This window comes from Oncorhynchus mykiss, chromosome 3 (assembly GCF_057628025.1).
Source record: "Oncorhynchus mykiss isolate SJ-2025 chromosome 3, ASM5762802v1, whole genome shotgun sequence".
Classification (NCBI taxonomy): Eukaryota; Metazoa; Chordata; class Actinopteri; order Salmoniformes; family Salmonidae; genus Oncorhynchus; species Oncorhynchus mykiss.
This window is the reverse complement of record NC_143024.1, coordinates 13,740,264-13,760,907: the sequence shown is the minus strand read 5'-3', so window position 1 is coordinate 13,760,907 and position 20,644 is coordinate 13,740,264. Positions and strand designations below refer to the sequence as shown.

The following is a 20,644-nucleotide window of genomic DNA, read 5'->3' as shown; positions in this document are numbered from 1 at the left end:
TGAAGTGTTGGAGTGTTGAAGTGTTGAAGTGTTGAAGTGTTGAAGTGTTGAAGTGTTGGAGTGTTGGAGTGTTGAAGTGTTGGAGTGTTGAAGTGTTGAAGTGTTGGAGCGTTGGAGCGTTGAAGTGTTGGAGTGTTGAAGTGTTGGAGTGTTGGAGTGTTGGAGTGTTGGAGTGTTGAAGTGTTGGAGTGTTGACGTGTTGGAGTGTTGAAGTGTTGAAGTGTTGGAGCGTTGGAGCGTTGGAGCGTTGGAGTGTTGAAGTGTTGAAGTGTTGGAGTGTTGAAGTGTTGGAGTGTTGAAGTGTTGAAGTGTTGAAGTGTTGGAGTGTTGAAGTGTTGGAGTGTTGGAGTGTTGGAGTGTTGAAGTGTTGAAGTGTTGGAGTGTTGGAGTGTTGAAGTGTTGGAGTGTTGGAGTGTTGAAGTGTTGGAGTGTTGGAGTGTTGGAGTGTTGAAGTGTTGAAGTGTTGGAGTGTTGGAGTGTTGAAGTGTTGGAGTGTTGGAGTGTTGAAGTGTTGGAGTGTTGGAGTGTTGAAGTGTTGGAGTGTTGGAGTGTTGGAGTGTTGGAGTGTTGCAGTGCTGGAGTGTTGGAGTGTTGGAGTGTTGGAGTGTTGAAGTGTTGAAGTGTTGGAGTGTTGGAGTGTTGGAGTGTTGGAGTGTTGGAGTGTTGAAGTGTTGAAGTGTTGGAGTGTTGGAGTGTTGAAGTGTTGGAGTGTTGGAGTGTTGGAGTGTTGGAGTGTTGAAGTGTTGGAGTGTTGGAGTGTTGGAGTGTTGGAGTGTTGGAGTGTTGAAGTGTTGGAGTGTGCCCCTGTCTATCCGGCAGTACAATAAAAAAAACAAGACATTTTTCTGTCTGTTTTGCTTAATATTATGAATTTGAAATTATTTATACTTTTACTTTTACTTTTGATACTTAAGTATATTTAAAACCAAATATTTTTATATTATATTATATACTTTTACACAATTAATATTTTACTGGGTGACTTTCACTTTTACTTGAGTCATTTTCTATGAAGTTATCTTTACTTTTACTACAGTATTACTATTGAGTACTTTTTCCACCACTGAGTTTTAGCCAGTTCTATTGGATGCTGTTGTAAATTATGTGTTTCCTGTTTTACAGAGCCTCTCCTGGATGACTTCCTGCTGACATACCTGGTGTTCATGTCAACCAGTGATCTGTGTCAGGCTCTCCTGGGACAATATCCTTTTACTTCAGGCTGTAGTGGTCACCTGTAGAATATAGTACACCACCCTAACCTCTAGACTACAGTACACAACCCTTACCTCTAAACTACAGAACCTTACCTCTAGACTACAGTACCTTACCTCTAGACTACAGAACCTTACCTCTAAACTACAGTACCTTACATCTAGACTACAGTACACCACCCTTACCTCTAGACTACAGTACCTTACCTCCAGACTACAGAACCTTACCTCTAAATTACAGTACACAACCCTTACCTCTAGACTACAGTACCTTACCTCCAGACTACAGTACCTTACCTCCAGACTACAGTACACCACCCTTACCTCTAGACTACAGTACCTTACCTCCAGACTACAGTACACAGCCTCTTACCTCTAGACTACAGTACCTTACCTCTGGACTACAGTACCTTACCTCTAGACTACAGTACCTTACCTCTAAACTACAGTACCTTACCTCTAGACTACAGTACCTTACCTCCAAACTACAGTACCTTACCTCTAGACTACAGTACACCACCCAACTCTAAAGTTACTGACTGTACCACACACACACACACACACACACACACACACACACACACACACACCCCTCACCCTTAAACCCACTACACACATACACCTCCAACTTGGAAAAATTAAAAATAGTGGTGTTGATCCTGTTGGCCAAGCTAATGTCAATACACACAAAGCCTACTTACTGAGAGTCCTCTCTCCTGCTGTGCTGATGCCTTAACTCACGAAGCCCACCTATTGTTCTAAGAGACACCACCGGGGGAAAGAGGAAGGGAAGGAGGTTCTGGACAGGAAACGTCAGGTCCTGCACCTGGTGACACAGTGGACAACACTGTACAGGGACTTCCTACGAGAAGACGAGCATGTTAAACTCTTCATGAAGGTATGCTGGAGCGAGGGAGGAGAAGAAGAAGGGATATCATAGCCTGTTTCCAGATCTGTTGTGCTTTCTTTCAAACTCTAGTCATTTATAAGGAGTTGGCAAGACAAATGTGGGGCCAGGCTAAGGATATGGGACAGTGAGATGACCCTAAAATAAGTTATATCATGATGATACGGGAGGGTAAAAACAGACATTAGATGTCTTTGTGTTTCAGACATTGTATCGTTTCCTCCTGGATGACCTGTATGAGTATCCAACTCTAGAGAAGGAGCAGAAGGACCTGCAGAAACTCCTGCGGCTGCATCGCAGACAGTGAGTGGCCATAGAAATTGAAGATTAATTAGTTACACTATATGACCAAAAGTATGTGGACACCTGCTCGTCGAACATCTCATTACAGAATCATGGGCATTAAAATGGAGTTGCCCCCCCCCCTTTTGCTGCTATAAAAGCCTCCATGCTTTCCACTAGATGTCGGAACATAGCTGCGGGGACTTGCTTCCATTCAGCCACACAATCATTAGTGAGGTCGGGCACTGATGCTGAGCGATTAGGCCTGGCTCACAGTCGGCGTTCCAATTCTTCTGAAAGGTGTTCGATGGGTTGAAGTCAGGGCTCTGTGCAGGCCAGTCAAGTTCTTCCACACCGATCTCGACAAACCATTTCTGTTTGGACCTCGCTTCGTGCATTGGGGCATTATCATGTTGAAACAGGAAAGGGCCTTCCCCAAATCGTTGCCACAAAGTTGGAAGCACAGTATCGTCTAGAATGTCATTCTATAATGTAGCGTTAAGATTATCCTTCATTGGAACTAAGTGGCCTAGCCTGAACCATGCAAAACAGCCCCAGACCATTATTCGTCCTCCACCAAACTTTACAGTTGACACTATGCATTGGGGCAGGTAGCGTTCTCCTGGAATCCGCCAAATCCAGATTAGTCTGTCGGACTGCCAGATGGTAAAGCTTGATTCATCGCTCCAGAGAACGTGTTTCCACTTCTCCAGAGTCCAATGGCGGCAAGCTTTTCAACACTCCAGCCGATGCTTGGCATTACACATGGTGATGTTAGGCTTGTGTGCAGCTGCTTGGCCATGATAACCCATTTCATGAAGCTCCCGACGACCAGCTCTTGTGCTGCCATTGCTTCCAGAGGCAGTTCGGAACTCAGTGGTGAGTGTTGCATTCGAGGACAGACAATTTTTAAGAGCGACTGTCACTGCCATCGAAAGAAGTGGACCAAAGTGCAGCGTGGTGAGCGTTCATTTTCCTTTCATTTAAAATGTCGCCAACAAACGAAGACACAACCGTGAAGCTTACAGGGCTATAGTGCCACTAACAAAAGTAAACTTCCCACAATGACAGAAGGGAAAAAGGCTGCCTAAGTATGATTCCCAATCAGAGACAACGATAGACAGCTGTCCCTGATTGAGAACCATACCCGGCCAAAACATAAATACAAAAACATAGAAAACAGAACATAGAATGCCCACCCAAATCACACCCTGACCAAACCAAATAGAGACATAAAAAGGCTCTCTAAGGTCAGGGCGTGACAGCTACGCGTTCTGTGAGGTTGTGTGGCCTACCACTTCGCGGCTGAGCCATTGTTGCTCCTAGATGTTTCCACTTCACAATAACAGCAAGTTATTGCAAGCAAGTCAACAGCAGTTGACCAGGGCAGCTCTAGCTGGGCATACATTTTAACTAACTGACTTGTTAGAATGGTGGCATCCTATGACGGCCCCATGTTGAGCTCTTCAGTAAGGTATTTCTACTGCCAATGTTTGTCTATTGAAATGGCTGTGTGCTCAATTTTATACACTTGTCAGCAACAGGTGTGGCTGAAATAGCTGAATGCACTAATTTGAAGGGGTGTCCACATACTGTTGTAAATATAGTGTATTTATGTGTAATGTATGCGTGGATTATTTCTCCTAAGTGTGTATTCCAAACATGTAGCTGATAAACAGGAAATGTGACTTTGTGTGCATATCAAATGGCACCATTTCCCCTGTATAGTGCACTAATTCTGACCAAAGCCCTATAGGCCTATCACCCTACTCCCTATTGGCCTGTAAAGGGGTTGTGTTGTTGTCCCTGTTTGGGGCTATGTTGTTGTGCTGTTTGGGGAGTGTGTTGTACTGTTTGGGGCTGCGTTGTTGTACTGTTTGGGGCTGCGTTGTTGTCCTGTTTAGGGTTGCGTTATTGTACTGTTTCGGGCTATGTTGTTGTACTGTTTGGGGCTGTGTTGTGCTGTTTGGGGCTGTGTTGTTGTGCTGTTTGGGGCTGTGTTGTTATCCTGTTTGGGGCTTTGTTGTTATCCTGTTTGGGGCTGTGTTGTTATCCTGTTTGGGGCTGTGTTGTTGTGCTGTTTGGGGCTGTGTTGTTATCCTGTTTGGGGCTGTGTTGTTGTGCTGTTTGGGGCTGTGTTGTTATCCTGTTTGGGGCTGTGTTGTTATCCTGTTTGGGGCTGTGTTGTTGTGCTGTTTGGGGCTGTGTTGTTATCCTGTTTGGGGCTGTGTTGTTGTGCTGTTTGGGGCTGTGTTGTTATCCTGTTTGGGGCTTTGTTGTTATCCTGTTTGGGGCTGTGTTGTTGTCATGTTTGGGGATGTGTTGTTGTCCAATTTGGGGCTGTGTTGTTGTGCTGTTTGGGGCTGTGTTGTTGTCCCTGTTTGGGGATGTGTTGTTGTCCCTGTTTGGGGCTGTGTTGTTGTCCCTGTTTGGGGCTGCGTCGTTGTACTGTTTGGGGCTGTGTTGTTGTGCTGTTTGGGGCTGTGTTATTGTGTTGTTTGGGGCTGTGTTGTTGTACTGTTTGGGGCTGTGTTGTTGTACTGTTTGGGGCTGTGTTGTTGTGCTGTTTGGCGCTGTGTTGTTTTCCTGTTTGGGGCTGTGTTGTTTTCCTGTTTGGGGCTGTGTTGTTGTCCTGTTTGGGGCTGTGTTGTTGTCCCGTTTGGGGCTATGTTGTTGTCCAATTTGGGGCTGTGTTATTGTGTTGTCTGGGGCTGTTTGGTTGTGCTGTTTGGGGCTGTGTTGTTGTGCTGTTTGGAGCTGTGTTGTTGTCCCTGCTTGGGGCTGTGTTGTTGTCCCTGTTTTGGGCTGTGTTGTTGTCCTGTTTGGAGCTGTGTTGTTGTCCCTGTTTGGAGCTGTGTTGTTGTCCCTGTTTTGGGCTGTGTTGTTGTCCTGTTTGGAGCTGTGTTGTTGTCCTGTTTGGAGCTGTGTTGTTGTCCCTGTTTGGGGCTGTGTTGTTGTCCCTGCTTGGGGCTGTGTTGTTGTCCCTGCTTGGGGCTGTGTTGTTGTCCCTGCTTGGGGCTGTGTTGTTGTCCCTGTTTTGGGCTGTGTTGTTGTCCTGTTTGGGGCTGTGTCGTTGTCCCGTTGGGGTATGTGTTGTTGTGCTGTTGGGGTCTCAGACCCTTGAGACAGAGGGTGAGGAACTCAGAGACACATAGGAAGAATATCTGGGAAAGCACAAGTTGTGACAGAGAGGCCTGTTGTTCCATTTCTACTGTTGGTTCTCTTATTGCCAATAGCGTTGAGGATTCCTTCCTTGTTGACAAACGCACACATCCAAGAACACCCAGAATATAGAACATGGTGTCCATCGAGTGGAACACATCCCATGTCAACCCTCCTCCCTCCTCCCTTCCTTCTCCTCACCTACTCCCTCCCAACCAAATTCACATAGAAATGTGAGTTATAGATCTGTTATTATAATTGGAAGCAAGTCTAAGGGGTGGTAAATCATTTCTATGCTTCCCGTTCATGAGATTAGTTTCCGCGTCTTCCTTTGGGTTTTGTACACCAGCTTCAAACAGCTGAAAATACTATATTTTTGGTTGTTGAAATATATTCCACAGCGGTTTAGATGGTACAATGATTCTCTACACATCACTTGTTTTGTCACATAGACTGAAATTAGGGAAACTCTTTGAATGTTAGCAACCAGGAAATGGTGGACCGATTTCTACATATTGCACCTTTAATCAGGACCATGACTCATGTCACCTAACCTTGACTAATCTAGTTGATTGATGTAAAATCACAGTACTACCAGGTTACTAGTTGATTGAAATGGTTCATGTCTCATGGTCTAATTGTTTGATTTTGTTTCTCTCTCCAGTACAGCGGAGGAGTATTCACCCCACAGAAAGGTAAGAGGCCAAACTACATGAGATGAGTATTCACCCTACAGAAAGGTAAGAGGCCAAACTGCATGAGAGGTAATGGAGCTATTATATGACTCACAGGAGGCTGCTGAGGGGAGGACAGTGAATGGAATAGCATCAAACACATGGAAACCATGGAAACCATGTGTTGGATGTTTTTATTTTTAATTTTATTTCACCTTTATTTAACCAGGTAGGCTAGTTGAGAACACCTTTATTTAACTAGGTAGGCTAGTTGAGAACAAGTTCTCATTTACAACTGCGACCTGGCCAAGATAAAGAAAACTGTGCGACACAAACAACAGAGTTACACATGGAATAAACAAGCGTACAGTCAATAACACAATAGAAAAAAACAAGTCTATATACAGTGTGTGCAAATGGCGTGAGGAGGTAAGGCAATAAATAGGCCATATTAGTGAAATAATTACAATTTATGTAACGGTTTTCTAGGTGTGAAGGAGAGTCGGACCAAAATGCGGCGTGTAGATTACGATTCATGTTTAATGACGAACACACTAAACACAAACAATAAACGTAACGAAAACCGAAACAGCCTATACTTGTGTAAACTAACACAGAACAAGGACATCAGGACACTAAGGACAATCACCCACGAAACACCCAAAGAATATGGCTGCCTAAATATGGTTCCCAATCAGAGACAACGATAAACACCTGCCTCTGATTGAGAACAACTTCAGACAGCCATAGACCTCCCTAGAACACCCCACTAAGCTACAAACCCAACACACCACATACAAAAACCCATGCCACACCCTGGCCTGACCAAATAAATGAAAATAAACACAAAATACTTCGACCAGGGCGTGACAATTTAGCAGATTAACACTGTACTTGATACCATTCCACTTATTCCACTCCAGCCATTACCACGAGCCCATCATTGTTGGACAGGGTTTCCCAGCTGGTGGCCCACAGGCCATTTTATTTGGCCCCCAAGTTTTCTGACTTAAAACTCCAGCAAATCAGCTGGTTTTTCATTTTGTAAACCTGTTAGAAAGTGCTTCCATGCATAATAGAGATAAATACATTCATGTGATTGAATACAAATGAAAACCAGGTTTGAAATGATGTTTTAGTAAAATATTATATCTGTTTGGGGCTTCTTGCGGTCAATTTGCAGTCTACAAATGATCATCCCGTCAATAAAAAAATGGGCTCGTGGCTGAATCTAGTTGAGGATCCCTGCTGTGTTTACATTTGAATAGCCAGGTTTCCTTAAAGCCTGTTTACAACAGTTTGGGTCATTAAATACTATTGTCCTCTTGTTTCCTGTAGAAACCACAAGAGTCCAAAAGAGTTAGAATGTTTTCTCACACAGTATGAATGTGTTCTGAATTCTCTGTATGTCCCTGCATTTAGAGCAAAGCTCTTTCCCATCAGCTGAGCCTGAAAGAGAACGTGCTCCCGACCAGAGGAACACAAAGGGAGACCAGGGAAGGTGAGTCGATCCTCAAATCTGTCTGCTTCCCAAATGGCACCCTATTCCCCATATAGTGCACCACTTTTGAGCAGGGCTCTATGGCCATTTGGGATGCAGCCCCTGTCTTTGTATTTCTTCTTCCTACATTCCTCCCAGCATGCATTGTTTCCACAGTTTGTGTCGGCTGATGACGTTCTGTATAGAGCATCTCAGAGCCATTCTTTTTAAGGTAGCAAGCACTGTGAGGAGACAGAGTAACAATGGGAATCCTTGAGGCTGGGCAGAATGAGACTTTTCTGAACAATGATATTCCCAATGCTTTCATGTTCAATGATGTCAGTACATGAGGTGATGCATGTGAATTATGACATCATTGAACATGAAAGCATTGGGAATTTCATTGTTCAGAAAAGTCTCAGTCTGTCCAGCCTCTTCACACACATCACCTCATGTACCACTCTATGTATCAGGTTAGCCATTTGAGAACACCCATGAGTTGACCATTCAAATTGCTATGGTCAGTAGTTCCAACTCCATTCTATTCATTCTACTTCTATGGATAAACAGTGTTCTCTTTCTCTCTGTCTCTGGTTCCTTCCTTCCTCTCCCTCCTCAGTGTTGTGTCATGTGTACGTGAGCATGGACTCATATCTGAGTGTGAGGAGCCTGGCCAGTGTTGTGGCCCAGGGGCTGCTGCAGGAGGTGGCTGAGAGACTGGATGTCCCCCTGGAGGAGCTGGTCCTGCTGGCTGTCACCTACCCTGGAGGTATCTAATCTAATCTAACCCTAACCCAACCATACACAACACACTGGGGGAGCTGGTCCTGCTGACTGTCACCTACCATGGAGGTATCTAATCTAGTCTAACCCTAACCTAACCATACACCTACCCTGGAGGTGTCTAATCTAACCCTAAGCTAACCATACCTAACCATACACAACACACTGGGGGAGCTGGTCCTGCTGACTGTCACCTACCCTGGAGGGATCTAGTCTAACCCTAACCTAACCATACACAACACACTGGGGGAGCTGGTCCTGCTGACTGTCACCTACCCTGGAGGTGTCTAATCTAACCCTAAGCTAACCATACCTAATACAACACAACACACTGGGGGAGCTGGTCCTGCTGACTGTCACCTACCCTGGAGGGATCTAATCTAACCCTAACCTAACCATACACAACACACTGGAGGAAATGGTCCTGCTGACTGTCACCTACCCTGGAGGGATCTAATCTAATCTAACCCTAACCTAATCATACACAACACACTGGGGGAGCTGGTTCTGCTGGCTGTCACCTACCCTGGAGGGATCTAATCTAACCCTAACCTAACCATACACAACACACTGGAGGAGCTGGTTCTGCTGGCTGTCACCTACTGTGGAGGTATCTAATCTAACCCTAACCTAACCATACACAACACACTGGGGGAGCTGGCCCTGCTGGTTGTCACCTACCATGGAGGGATCTAATCTAACCCTAACCTAACCATACACAACACACTGGAGGTAATTGTCCTGCTGGTTGTCACGTACCCTGGAGGTATCTAATCTAATCTAACCCTAACCTAACCATACACAACACACTGGGGGAGCTGGTCCTGCTGACTGTCACCTACCCTGGAGATATCTAATCTAACCCTAAGCTAACCATACCTAATACAACACAACACACCTACCGTGGAGGTAACTAACCACAACTTAACACATGTGGATTCACCAGAGTTTCAATGGTCTGTCTGTCTGACCGCCTGCTTTTCGAAATCATATGAAATCTACTGGTTCTGTTCTACTACTGTAGAACAGAACCAGCCCTACACTCACTGACTCCTGTAGAACAGAACCAACCCTACACTGACTGACTACTGTAGAACAGAACCAACCCTACACTGACTAACTACAGTAGAACAGAACCAACCCTACACTGACTGACTACTGTAGAACAGAACCAACCCTACACTGACTGACTACAGTAGAACAGAACCAACCCTAGACTAACTGACTCATGTAGAACAGAACCAACCCTCCACTGGGACGCTTATCTACCCCAGATAGCAGGTGTCACGCTGGCTGACATATTTATAATGGCTGTGCTGTGTGTGATGCTTCCTCTCTCCAGAGAAACTCCTCCTGAAGCCTCAGGACAGGCTCTACTCTGATTCGCTGACAGCAGTGGGGAGGCTGCACGTGTGCAGAAAGGACCTGAGTGAAGTCATGGTAGGAATCACAATGAGTCCACTTCAATGCAGTTCCTCAGCAGGCTACAATGTGAATGAATCGAGCAGAGATGACAGTCCTCAGGCCTCCTATCAAGCTACTTCTGCATTTGGTTTATCACATTATATTCCTGATTCCTACTGCATCAGCTTCCAGCCTATATCCCACAGGGTCATATCACATCAGAAAATAACATGTTCTTACATGCCCCAACAGAACATAACATATTCCTTTCTCCTCTCAGAGCCCGTTCACAGACAACGCAGAGCTACAACAGAGGTCAGCTCGCATGCTGAGTATGAACACATGGGACGTGGCTGTCACCCTTACAAACTTTGACTGGAGTGTCTTCAACTCAATACATGAGGTCCGTGACATCATCTTTAGTCCATCACCGACACTATGCATGCGTCCCAGTTGGCACCCGATTCACTATAGTGCACCTTTTTACCAGGGCCCATAGAGCTCTGGTCAAAAGTAGTGCGCTATAAAGGGAATAGGGTGCCATTTAGGATACAGTTAAAGATATTAGTGATTCAAAGCTTTCTACAAGCTCACCCGTGTCCTGTCCTGTCTCTCTCCACTACAGCAAGAGCTGGTGTACTTCACGTTCAGCCGTCATGCCAGCAGCGGCCACACGGTGGCGCTGGAGCTGCTGCTGCAGCGCTGCAATGAGGTACAGCTGTGGGTGATGACAGAAGTCCTGATGTGTCCTACGCTCTGCAACAGAGTCCAGCTCATCAAGAAGTTCATCAAAATCGCTGCCCAGTGAGCTCTCTTCTCTTCTCTTCTCTTCTCTGACACAACATAGTGGGCTCCAGCATTTAGAGCAGAGTTGTTACATCCTCAAAATGTAATGTCTTCTTCTACAGAAGTAGAGCAGTATGATTGGTCCATTTCACTAAGGGCCCAATACTTCAACGACAGAACTCTGCATAACACTCTATTATAGTGAGGTCTGCATGGAAAGGATGCCCCCTCCTGTGGTTTAGTGAGGAATTACAGTTTGTATTTCTGTATCATCACTGTATGAAGCTGGTGTTAACAGTGTGTCACTCTTTATTTCCTCAGCTGTAAAGCCCAGAGGAACCTCAACTCTTTCTTTGCCATCGTTATGGGTCTGAACACCGCAGCAGTTAGCCGCCTCAGTCAGACCTGGGAGGTCAGTGTTTGTCTGCTTCTGTATGTGTGACTATGATGTCTTTTAAGCTTTTCAGATAAACTGGTCTTGATTGTCTTTTGCCAAGGGACAGTTTGAAATGTACTGTTTAGATCAAAATAGGAGAGAGTTGTCAAACTTTTTGTTGTTGCTTTGAGGATTATTTTATTTGAGATTTCTTTGGCACAGGGGAGGGTAGTGTGTTTTTATTGGGCAGAGGGGAGGGTAGTGTGTTTTTATTGGGCAGAGGGGAGGGTAGTGTGTTTTTATTGGGCAGAGGGGAGGGTAGTGTGTTTTTATTGGGCAGAGGGGAGGGTTGTGTGTTTTTATTGGACAGAGGGGAGGGTAGTGTGTTTTTATTGGGCACAAAGGAGGGTAGTGTGTTTTTATTGGGCAGAGGGGAGGGTAGTGTGTTTTTATTGGGCAGAGGGGAGGGTAGTGTGTTTTTATTGGGCACAGAGGAGGGTAGTGTGTTTTTATTGGGCAGAGGGGAGGGTAGTGTGTTTTTATTGGGCAGAGGGGAGGGTAGTGTGTTTTTATTGGGCAGAGGGGAGGGTAGTGTGTTTTTATTGGGCACAGAGGAGAGTAGTGTGTTTTTATTGGGCAGAGGGGAGGGTAGTGTGTTTTTATTGGGCACAAAGGAGGGTTGTGTGTTTTTATTGGGCAGAGGGGAGGGTAGTGTGTTTTTATTGGGCAGAGGGGAGGGTAGTGTGTTTTTATAGGGCAGAGGGGAGGGTAGTGTGTTTTTATTGGGCAGAGGGGAGGGTAGGGTGTTTTTATTGGGCACAGAGGAGGGTTGTGTGTTTTTATTGGACAGAGGGGAGGGTAGTGTGTTTTTATTGGGCAGAGGGGAGGGTAGTGTGTTTTTATTGGGCAGAGGGGAGGGTAGTGTGTTTTTATTGGGCAGAGGGGAGGGTAGTGTGTTTTTATTGGGCAGAGGGGAGGGTAGTGTGTTTTTATTGGGCAGAGGGGAGGGTAGTGTGTTTTTATTGGGCAGAGGGGAGGGTAGTGTGTTTTTATTGGGCAGAGGGGAGGGTAGTGTGTTTTTATTGGGCAGAGGGGAGGGTAGTGTGTTTTTATTGGGCAGAGGGGAGGGTAGTGTGTTTTTATTGGGCAGAGGGGAGGGGAGTGTGTTTTTATTGGGCAGAGGGGAGGGTAGGGTGTTTTTATTGGGCACAGGGGAGGGTAGTGTGTTTTTATTGGACAGAGGGGAGGGTAGTGTGTTTTTATTGGGCAGAGGGGAGGGTAGTGTGTTTTTATTGGGCAGAGGGGAGGGTAGAGTGTTTTCATTGGCCACAGAGGAGGGTAGGGTGTTTTCATTGGCCACAGAGGAGGGTAGGGTGTTTTCATTGGCCACAGAGGAGGGTAGGGTGTTTTTATTGGCCACAGAGGAGAGTAGTGAGTTTTTTCCCTGATTTACATTCACCATTTTGTAGGTTTTACTATATAATGTCTTCCATATAGCCATGTTTCCTCATCTGCTTGCATGCACCTCTCCTATATCAAGGTGTTTTGGTACTTCCCTTATGCACTATGCCTTTCTACACTCTTACTAAACCATAGGTCAATGTCGTCTAACAGTCAACTGTCTAACCTGCCCTCTATTCATAGTGACTATAGTAGTAGATGAATCATATATAGTCTACCACTCAGCTGTCTAACCTGCCCTCTATTCATAGTGACTATAGTAGTAGATGAATCATATATAGTCTACCACTCAGCTGTCTAACCTGCCCTCTATTCATAGTGACTATAGTAGTAGATGAATCATATATAGTCTACCACTCAGCTGTCTAACCTGCCCTCTATTCATAGTGACTACAGTAGTAGATGAATCATATATAGTCTACCACTCAGCTGTCTAACCTGCCCTCTATTCATAGTGACTATAGTAGTAGATGAATCATATATAGTCTACCACTCAGCTGTCTAACCTGCCCTCTATTCATAGTGACTACAGTAGTAGATGAATCATATATAGTCTACCACTCAGCTGTCTAACCTGCCCTCTATTCATAGTGACTATAGTAGTAGATGAATCATATATAGTCTACCACTCAGCTGTCTAACCTGCCCTCTATTCATAGTGACTATAGTAGTAGATGAATCATATATAGTCTACCACTCAGCTGTCTAACCTGCCCTCTATTCATAGTGACTACAGTAGTAGATGAATCATATATAGTCTACCACTCAGCTGTCTAACCTGCCCTCTATTCATAGTGACTATAGTAGTAGATGAATCATATATAGTCTACCACTCAGCTGTCTAACCTGCCCTCTATTCATAGTGACTATAGTAGTAGATGAATCATGTTCAATATAAATCCACTCGATAGAAGAGTAGCTGAGAGGCATCATTACTTCATGAAAGAACAGTGAAGACATGAAAGATGCAGCTCAAAAAGCTCCCCTATTGATCTTGTTAAGGGACAATACAGTTATCCTACCTAGATTACTGGACCCTACTACACCATAATACAATGAAAAGTTGCATCACTGTATTCAATTGAGTACAGTTCTACTCTAGGCTGTAAACTGAAAATGCCATTTGAATAATGGCTCAAAAGCTGTGTTATTTGAATGTTTCATTCCATGGATCAGTTATGGGTCTACTCTGGACAGATTCTAGAAAAGGCACAGTAGCAGGCCAGTCTGGCTGGATTTTTACTTCTGATGCTGATCGTCATTCTCCTAAGTCTTCTTCACGTAGGCCTGTGCTCCCAGCAGGCCCAGTTATTCAGGGAAACTGAACACGCGTTCGGCCTCCTTTCCCATCTATTTCTAGACCTAGAAGCTAACGCCTAAATCTAGTCGCAATGTTTCAGTCTGAAAACGCTACTTCAAAAGTCTCCTGTAGGCTACCTGCTCACATCCATCCACTCCACTATACACCCAGTGTACAAAACATTAGGAACACCTTCCTAGTATTGGGTTGCACCCAAGTTTGCCCTCAGAACAGACTCAATTCGTAGGGGCATGGACTCTACAAGGTGTCCAAAGCGTTCGACAGGGATGCTGACCCATGTTGACTCCAATGCTTCCCGCAGTTGTGTCAAGTTGGCTGGATGTCCTTTGGATGGTAGACCATTCTTGATACCCACAGGAAACCGTTGATTGTGAAAACCCAGAAGCATTGCAGTTCTTGACACACAAACTGGTGCGCCTGGCACCTACTACCATACCCTATTCAAAGGCACTTAAATATATTTTGTCTTGCCCATTGACCCTCTGAATGGAACACATACACAATCCATGTCTCAATTGTCTCATGGCTTAAAACTCCTTCTTTAACCTGTCTCCTCCCCTTCATCTACTCTGATTGAAGTGGATTTAACAAGTGACATCAATAAGGGATCATAGCTTTCACCTGGATTCACCTGGTCAGTCTATATCATGGGAAGGGCAGTTCCTATTGTTTTGTACACTCAGTGTAGTTCCAGCATCTTAACTGTGCAACGGCCATTCATCAATGGAAAGAGACATCTGTTACAAAACAGCATAAAGTTGAATGACATTCGTAGATTGCGAGGCCAAGCCTTCGATACTGAGTAAGTCTACAAGGTAGCGGGGATGTATTCTCTGTCAGATAGACATTCTCTACTTGATTGTGGAGTTGAAAACACAATCCATGATGATAAACGCTCAGTCAGTAAGCAGTATGCATTTATGCATTTCATATTGGTTGTGTGTGGTGCATTGGCACAGAAACCTGTTGGTGGAAAACACAGGAGGTTGGTGGCACCTTAATTGTGGAGGACGGGCTTATGGTAATGGCTGGAGCAGAATTAGTGGGATGGTATCAAATGCATGATTTCCATGTGTTTGACAACATTCCATGTTCTCCGTTCCTGGCTATTGTTATGAGCCGTCCTCCCCTCAGCAGCCTCCACTGGTGGAAAATTCATTGCAAATATTTTATACAATTATAAATATAGCATCAAACTGTTAGAAATCTGATTTCCCCTTAGCTGATCATTGTCTGCTGCCAGCTCTGATTGTAGTGTAATGAGACAAGCAGGGAGAGTGAGCTCGTCCTTGGTGGTCGAAAAAGTGGATATCCACGGTTATAAACACAGGGTCGCTACAGGGATTGTTATTTCTGGTGGTAATAATATTGTATGAGGAGGGTGTGCACACTGTTTCACAGGACAAGGAGGAGGTCTGAGTCGACCCAGTAAATGTTGTGGCAACTAAACCTGTTTTTCTTTCCATCAGAAAGTTCCAGGAAAATTCAAAAAACTGTTTTTGGAACTGGAGATGTTGACAGTAAGTTCATTATGTTTTATTGTGTAGAGATCCTGTAATAATGAATGGGACTATACATGGAATTATGTGTTGTACGTTTAGTACTAGGAACATATTGGGTCATCTGGTCATTAAATAGGCTACATGTTTTCACTGTTGAGTTAATAAAAGCAGGAGGCTTTATTAATTATCACTAGTTCTGGTCATCTTGGGACATAGTAACAGATGTTAAGGGGTTGTGAGGGCTTCTGTAGTGCACATGTTCGAGTCCCAAAAGGCACCATATGCCTTACATAGTGCACTCCTTTTGACCTGATCCCTATGGGCCCTGGTCATAAGTATTCACTATATAGGGAAGATGTTGGCATTTGGGACGCAACAGACCACGTTTCTCCCCAAAGACAAGCGTCACACATCACATCTGTCTCAACATGTCTTCACAGGACCCCTCTCTCAACCACAAAGCCTACAGGGACGCTTTCAAGAAGACCAAGACGCCCAAGATCCCTTTCCTTCCTCTGCTACTGAAAGGTGCCTAGACTCAGAAAACACTGCATGTTACTGTCATCACTGCCTCCTGAACCCTGCAGTGGTCTGTAATGTTACTGTCATCACTGCCTCCTGAACCCTGCAGTGGTCTGTAATCTTACTGTCATCACTGCCTCCTGAACCCTGCAGTGGTCTGTAATCTTACTGTCATCACTGCCTCCTGAACCCTGCAGTGGTCTGTAATGTTACTGTCACCACTGCCTCCTGAACCCTGCAATGGTCTGTAATGTTACTGTCATCACTGCCTCCTGAACCCTGCAGTGGTCTGTAATGTTACTGTCATCACTGCCTCCTGAACCCTGCAATGGTCTGTAATCTTACTGTCATCACTGCCTCCTGAACCCTGCAGTGGTCTGTAATGTTACTGTCACCACTGCCTCCTTAACCCTGCAGTGGTCTGTAATGTTACTGTCATCACTGCCTCCTGAACCCTGCAGTGGTCTGTAATATTACTGTCATCACTGCCTCCTGAACCCTGCAGTGGTCTGTAATCTTACTGTCATCACTGCCTCCTGAACCCTGCAGTGGTCTGTAATCTTACTGTCATCACTGCCTCCTGAACCCTGCAGTGGTCTGTAATGTTACTGTCATCACTGCCTCCTGAACCCTGCAGTGGTCTGTAATGTTACTGTCATCACTGCCTCCTGAACCCTGCAGTGGTCTGTAATGTTACTGTCATCACTGCCTCCTGAACCCTGCAGTGGTCTGCAATGTTACTGTCATCACTGCCTCCTGAACCCTGCAGTGGTCTGTAATGTTACTGTCATCACTGCCTCCTGAACCCTGCAGTGGTCTGTAATGTTACTGTCATCACTGCCTCCTGAACCCTGCAGTGGTCTGTAATGTTACTGTCATCACTGCCTCCTGAACCCTGCAGTGGTCTGTAATGTTACTGTCATCACTGCCTCCTGAACCCTGCAGTGGTCTGTAATGTTACTGTCATCACTGCCTCCTGAACCCTGCAGTGGTCTGTAATCTTACTGTCATCACTGCCTCCTGAACCCTGCAGTGGTCTGTAATGTTACTGTCACCACTGCCTCCTGAACCCTGCAGTGGTCTGTAATGTTACTGTCATCACTGCCTCCTGAACCCTGCAGTGGTCTGTAATATTACTGTCATCACTGCCTCCTGAACCCTGCAGTGGTCTGTAATCTTACTGTCATCACTGCCTCCTGAACCCTGCAGTGGTCTGTAATCTTACTGTCATCACTGCCTCCTGAACCCTGCAGTGGTCTGTAATGTTACTGTCATCACTGCCTCCTGAACCCTGCAGTGGTCTGCAATGTTACTGTCATCACTGCCTCCTGAACCCTGCAGTGGTCTGTAATGTTACTGTCATCACTGCCTCCTGAACCCTGCAGTGGTCTGTAATGTTACTGTCATCACTGCCTCCTGAACCCTGCAGTGGTCTGTAATGTTACTGTCATCACTGCCTCCTGAACCCTGCAGTGGTCTGTAATGCAGACAGAAATATTGTGAGCTGAACTTAAATCAGGATCGACGAACTAGCACTCCATATTTGAACTCTGCTACATTGTTCCCTTTCTCTTAGATATCACTTTCATTCACGAGGGCAACAAAACGTTTCTCGATAACCTGGTGAATTTTGAAAAGCTGGTAAGTCGCTTCAGTATGACGGAAGGGGTTGAACATGTCAGTGCACCCAGTGTTTCTTCAACTGTAGACAGTCTATAACGCAGAAACCAGGTCATCTAAAATATGTGATGGATGTGTATTTATGTGTATGGTGTCCATCTCCTCTTGCAGCACATGATAGCCGACACGGTGCGTCTCATCAGACACTGTCAGGAGGATCACATGGGTGGGTGAAGTGTGTGTGTGTGTGTGTGTGTGGTCTTACTCTCACACAGTCTTAGATCAGCAATGACCATCAACTTTGATGAGCTATCCTTGAACCTCCATACTCATGTCATTACTGACACGCAGTAGACAGGTCACAGTGTTGACTTTCTACAGTCAGCCACTATAACACAGTAGACAGGTCACAGTGTTGACTTTCTACAGTCATCCACTATAACACAGTAGACAGGTCACAGTGTTGACTTTCTACAGTCAGCCACTATAACACAGTAGACAGGTCACAGTGTTGACTTTCTACAGTCAGCCACTATAACACAGTAGACAGGTCACAGTGTTGACTTTCTAAAGTTGTTGTACAGTAAAGATGACTCAACTACAGCAGTCATCAGAATAACAGTATCCAATTAGATCATCAGTTCATCAATAACAACATTATATGTTACTATAGTAAATTGATTGAGTCATTAATGCTGAGAACCCCCTACGGTACACAGCCACTCACAGTAATGAAGACTGTGTACCAACAACTATCTTCTGTCATGGATAATTCTCTGTGTGTGTGTGTGTGTGTGTGTGTGTGTGTGTGTGTGTGTGTGTGTGTGTGTGTGTGTGTGTGTGTGTGTGTGTGTGTGTGTGTGTGTGTGTGTGTGTGTGTGTGTGTGTATTTACTGTGTGGTTTACCTCCTAGGGAACGGGATGCCCCAGAAGAGCAGTCCGGAGGTGCAGGCCTATGTCGACTACCTTCACGTCATTGACAATCAGCAGACTCTGTTTGAACTGTCCCACAGACTGGAACCCCGTGTGTAGATAGACCACATACACTCTCTGAGCCTGCCTCCCTCCACCCCTCGAAGTCAGACCACCAAGGAGAAGGGTACCAACTAGTCTCTGGAAACACCTCTCAGGACTCATAGAGAGACATGGGTTGGCCAACTCTACAGAGCCCAGCTCTAACACACACACACACACACACACACACAGGATTCTATTAATCAGTTGCTCACACAGCAGGACTTGATGAGTTGAATTAGGTGGGTTAATGCAGGACTGGAACAAAAGCCAGAGGGTTAGGGTTGGCCAGAGCCAACAGAGAGATGACTGTGTGGCGCTGGCCAACCACTAGATGGCGCCAAAAGGCATACTGGAATACTGAGCAACGATGGAGCAGAGGTAACCAAAGAGCTTCTCAGTTTAACAAATAGATCTGGACCCATATTGATCAAAGGATCCCCGAGTAGGAGTGCTGATCTAGGATTTGTTTAGCCTTTTGGATCGTAATGAATGGACAGGGACCTAGATCAGAACTCCTACTCAGTGATGTCCTGGTAGATAAATAGGTGGATAAACTTGGATTGCTGGTCGCAGTGAAAAAAGTAATGCTTCCTATTCTTTCAATGCATTTTTCTGCAAAATGTGGGTACATTGTTGGGGCCCTCCCCCCAAAAAGGTGGGTACATTGCTGGGGCCCTCCCCCCAAAAAGGTGGTTACATTGTTGGGTCCCTCCCCCAAAAAGGTGGGTACATTGCTGGGGCCCTCCCCCAAAAATGTGGGTACATTGCTGGGGCCCTCCCCCAAAAAGGTGGGTACATTGCTGGGACCCTCCCCCAAAAATGTGGGTACATTGCGTTTACCCTCCACTACACCAGTGATCCTACTCTGAGACTCTTTATGAACATGGACCCTGCTTCAGTCACTCTGTATTGATAGCTTCAGGTTGTTGTTATCTGCTTCCAAACAGGTGACCACTCCCAGATTATCTATCTACACACAATGAATGAAAGCATCAACCTTCTGGGGACTTCTGGGGACTCTGAACACCAGGACACTACACTTGACAGACCTCCAGTGCATGACCACCACACACTAGACTGCTGTTAAGCTAAATGGTTTTAAACAACAATATTGAAAAGTGTGTGTGTGTGTGTGTGTGTGTGTGTGTGTTGCATAAATGTCACTTCCGAATACTGAAAAAAAGATCATTCAAAATATTTCAGAGTAAAGTGTGAGGTAATAAAACCTTCCTCGACAGCAGAAGGGTTTTGTTACAGGTATAGATAATGTAATAAACCATCCTCAACAGTAGAAGGGTTATGTTACAGCTATAGATAATGTATTAAACCATCCTCAACAGTAGAAGAGTTATGTTACAGCTATAGATAATGTAATAAACCATCCTCAACAGTAGAAGGGTTATGTTACAGATAATGTATTAAACCTTCCTCAACAGTAGAATTGTTATGTTACAGTTATAGATAATGTAATAAACCATCCTCAACAGTAGAAGGGTTATGTTACAGTTATAGATAATGCAATAAACCATCCTCAACAGTAGAAGGGTTATGTTACAGTTATAGATAATGTAATAAACCATTCTCAACAGTAGAAGGGTTATGTTACAGTTATAGATAATGTATTAAACCATCCTCAACAGTAGTAGAAGGGTTATGGTCACAGTTATAGATAATGTAATAAACCATCCTCAACAGTAGAAGGGTTATGTCACAGTTATAGATCATGTAATAAACCATCCTCAACAGCAGAAGGGTTATGTCACAGTTATGGATAATGTAATAAACCATCCTCAACAGTAGAAGGGTTATGTTACAGTTATAGATAATGTAATAAACCATCCTCAACAGTAGAAGGGTTATGTTACAGTTATAGATCATGTAATAAACCATCCTCAACAGTAGAAGGGTTATGTTACAGTTATAGATAATGTAATAAACCATTCTCAACAGTAGAAGGGTTATGTTACAGTTATAGATAATGTATTAAACCATCCTCAACAGTAGTAGAAGGGTTATGGTCACAGTTATGGACTTAGCTGGTGGACTTAGATGTTTGGTCTTAGCTGTGGACACTCAGAGACGTAGCTTGAGGCATCAGATCCTTTGCCTGTCATGTCTCTGTATCTGCACTATGAA

At 44.8% G+C, this 20,644-nt stretch overlaps 1 protein-coding gene across 3 annotated transcripts in view; it reads left to right on the top strand.

Annotated features, from left to right (window-relative positions):
* The window catches only part of LOC110535184 (rap guanine nucleotide exchange factor 5), a 64,389-nt gene extending 44,698 nt beyond the window's left edge, over positions 1 to 19,691 (top strand). Inside the window, exons 4-18 of one of the 3 annotated variants that reach the window (XM_090221306.1) lie at positions 1,123 to 1,201; positions 1,962 to 2,109; positions 2,324 to 2,421; positions 6,227 to 6,257; positions 7,659 to 7,737; positions 8,336 to 8,485; positions 9,842 to 9,939; positions 10,184 to 10,306; positions 10,529 to 10,707; positions 11,011 to 11,101; positions 15,317 to 15,367; positions 15,790 to 15,877; positions 17,448 to 17,512; positions 17,663 to 17,717; positions 18,405 to 19,691. In XM_090221306.1, coding sequence (XP_090077432.1) covers positions 1,123 to 1,201; positions 1,962 to 2,109; positions 2,324 to 2,421; positions 6,227 to 6,257; positions 7,659 to 7,737; positions 8,336 to 8,485; positions 9,842 to 9,939; positions 10,184 to 10,306; positions 10,529 to 10,707; positions 11,011 to 11,101; positions 15,317 to 15,367; positions 15,790 to 15,877; positions 17,448 to 17,512; positions 17,663 to 17,717; positions 18,405 to 18,523 — 1,454 coding nt within the window. In that variant the 3' untranslated portion in view covers positions 18,524 to 19,691. Of the gene's footprint in view, positions 1 to 1,122; positions 1,202 to 1,961; positions 2,110 to 2,323; positions 2,422 to 3,804; positions 3,875 to 6,226; positions 6,258 to 7,658; positions 7,738 to 8,335; positions 8,486 to 9,841; positions 9,940 to 10,183; positions 10,307 to 10,528; positions 10,708 to 11,010; positions 11,102 to 15,316; positions 15,368 to 15,789; positions 15,878 to 17,447; positions 17,513 to 17,662; positions 17,718 to 18,404 lie in introns of those variants that run through there. The other 2 variants (XM_090221304.1, XM_090221311.1) reach the window with 2 other exon arrangements.
* The last annotated feature ends 953 nt before the right edge of the window (positions 19,692 to 20,644 follow it).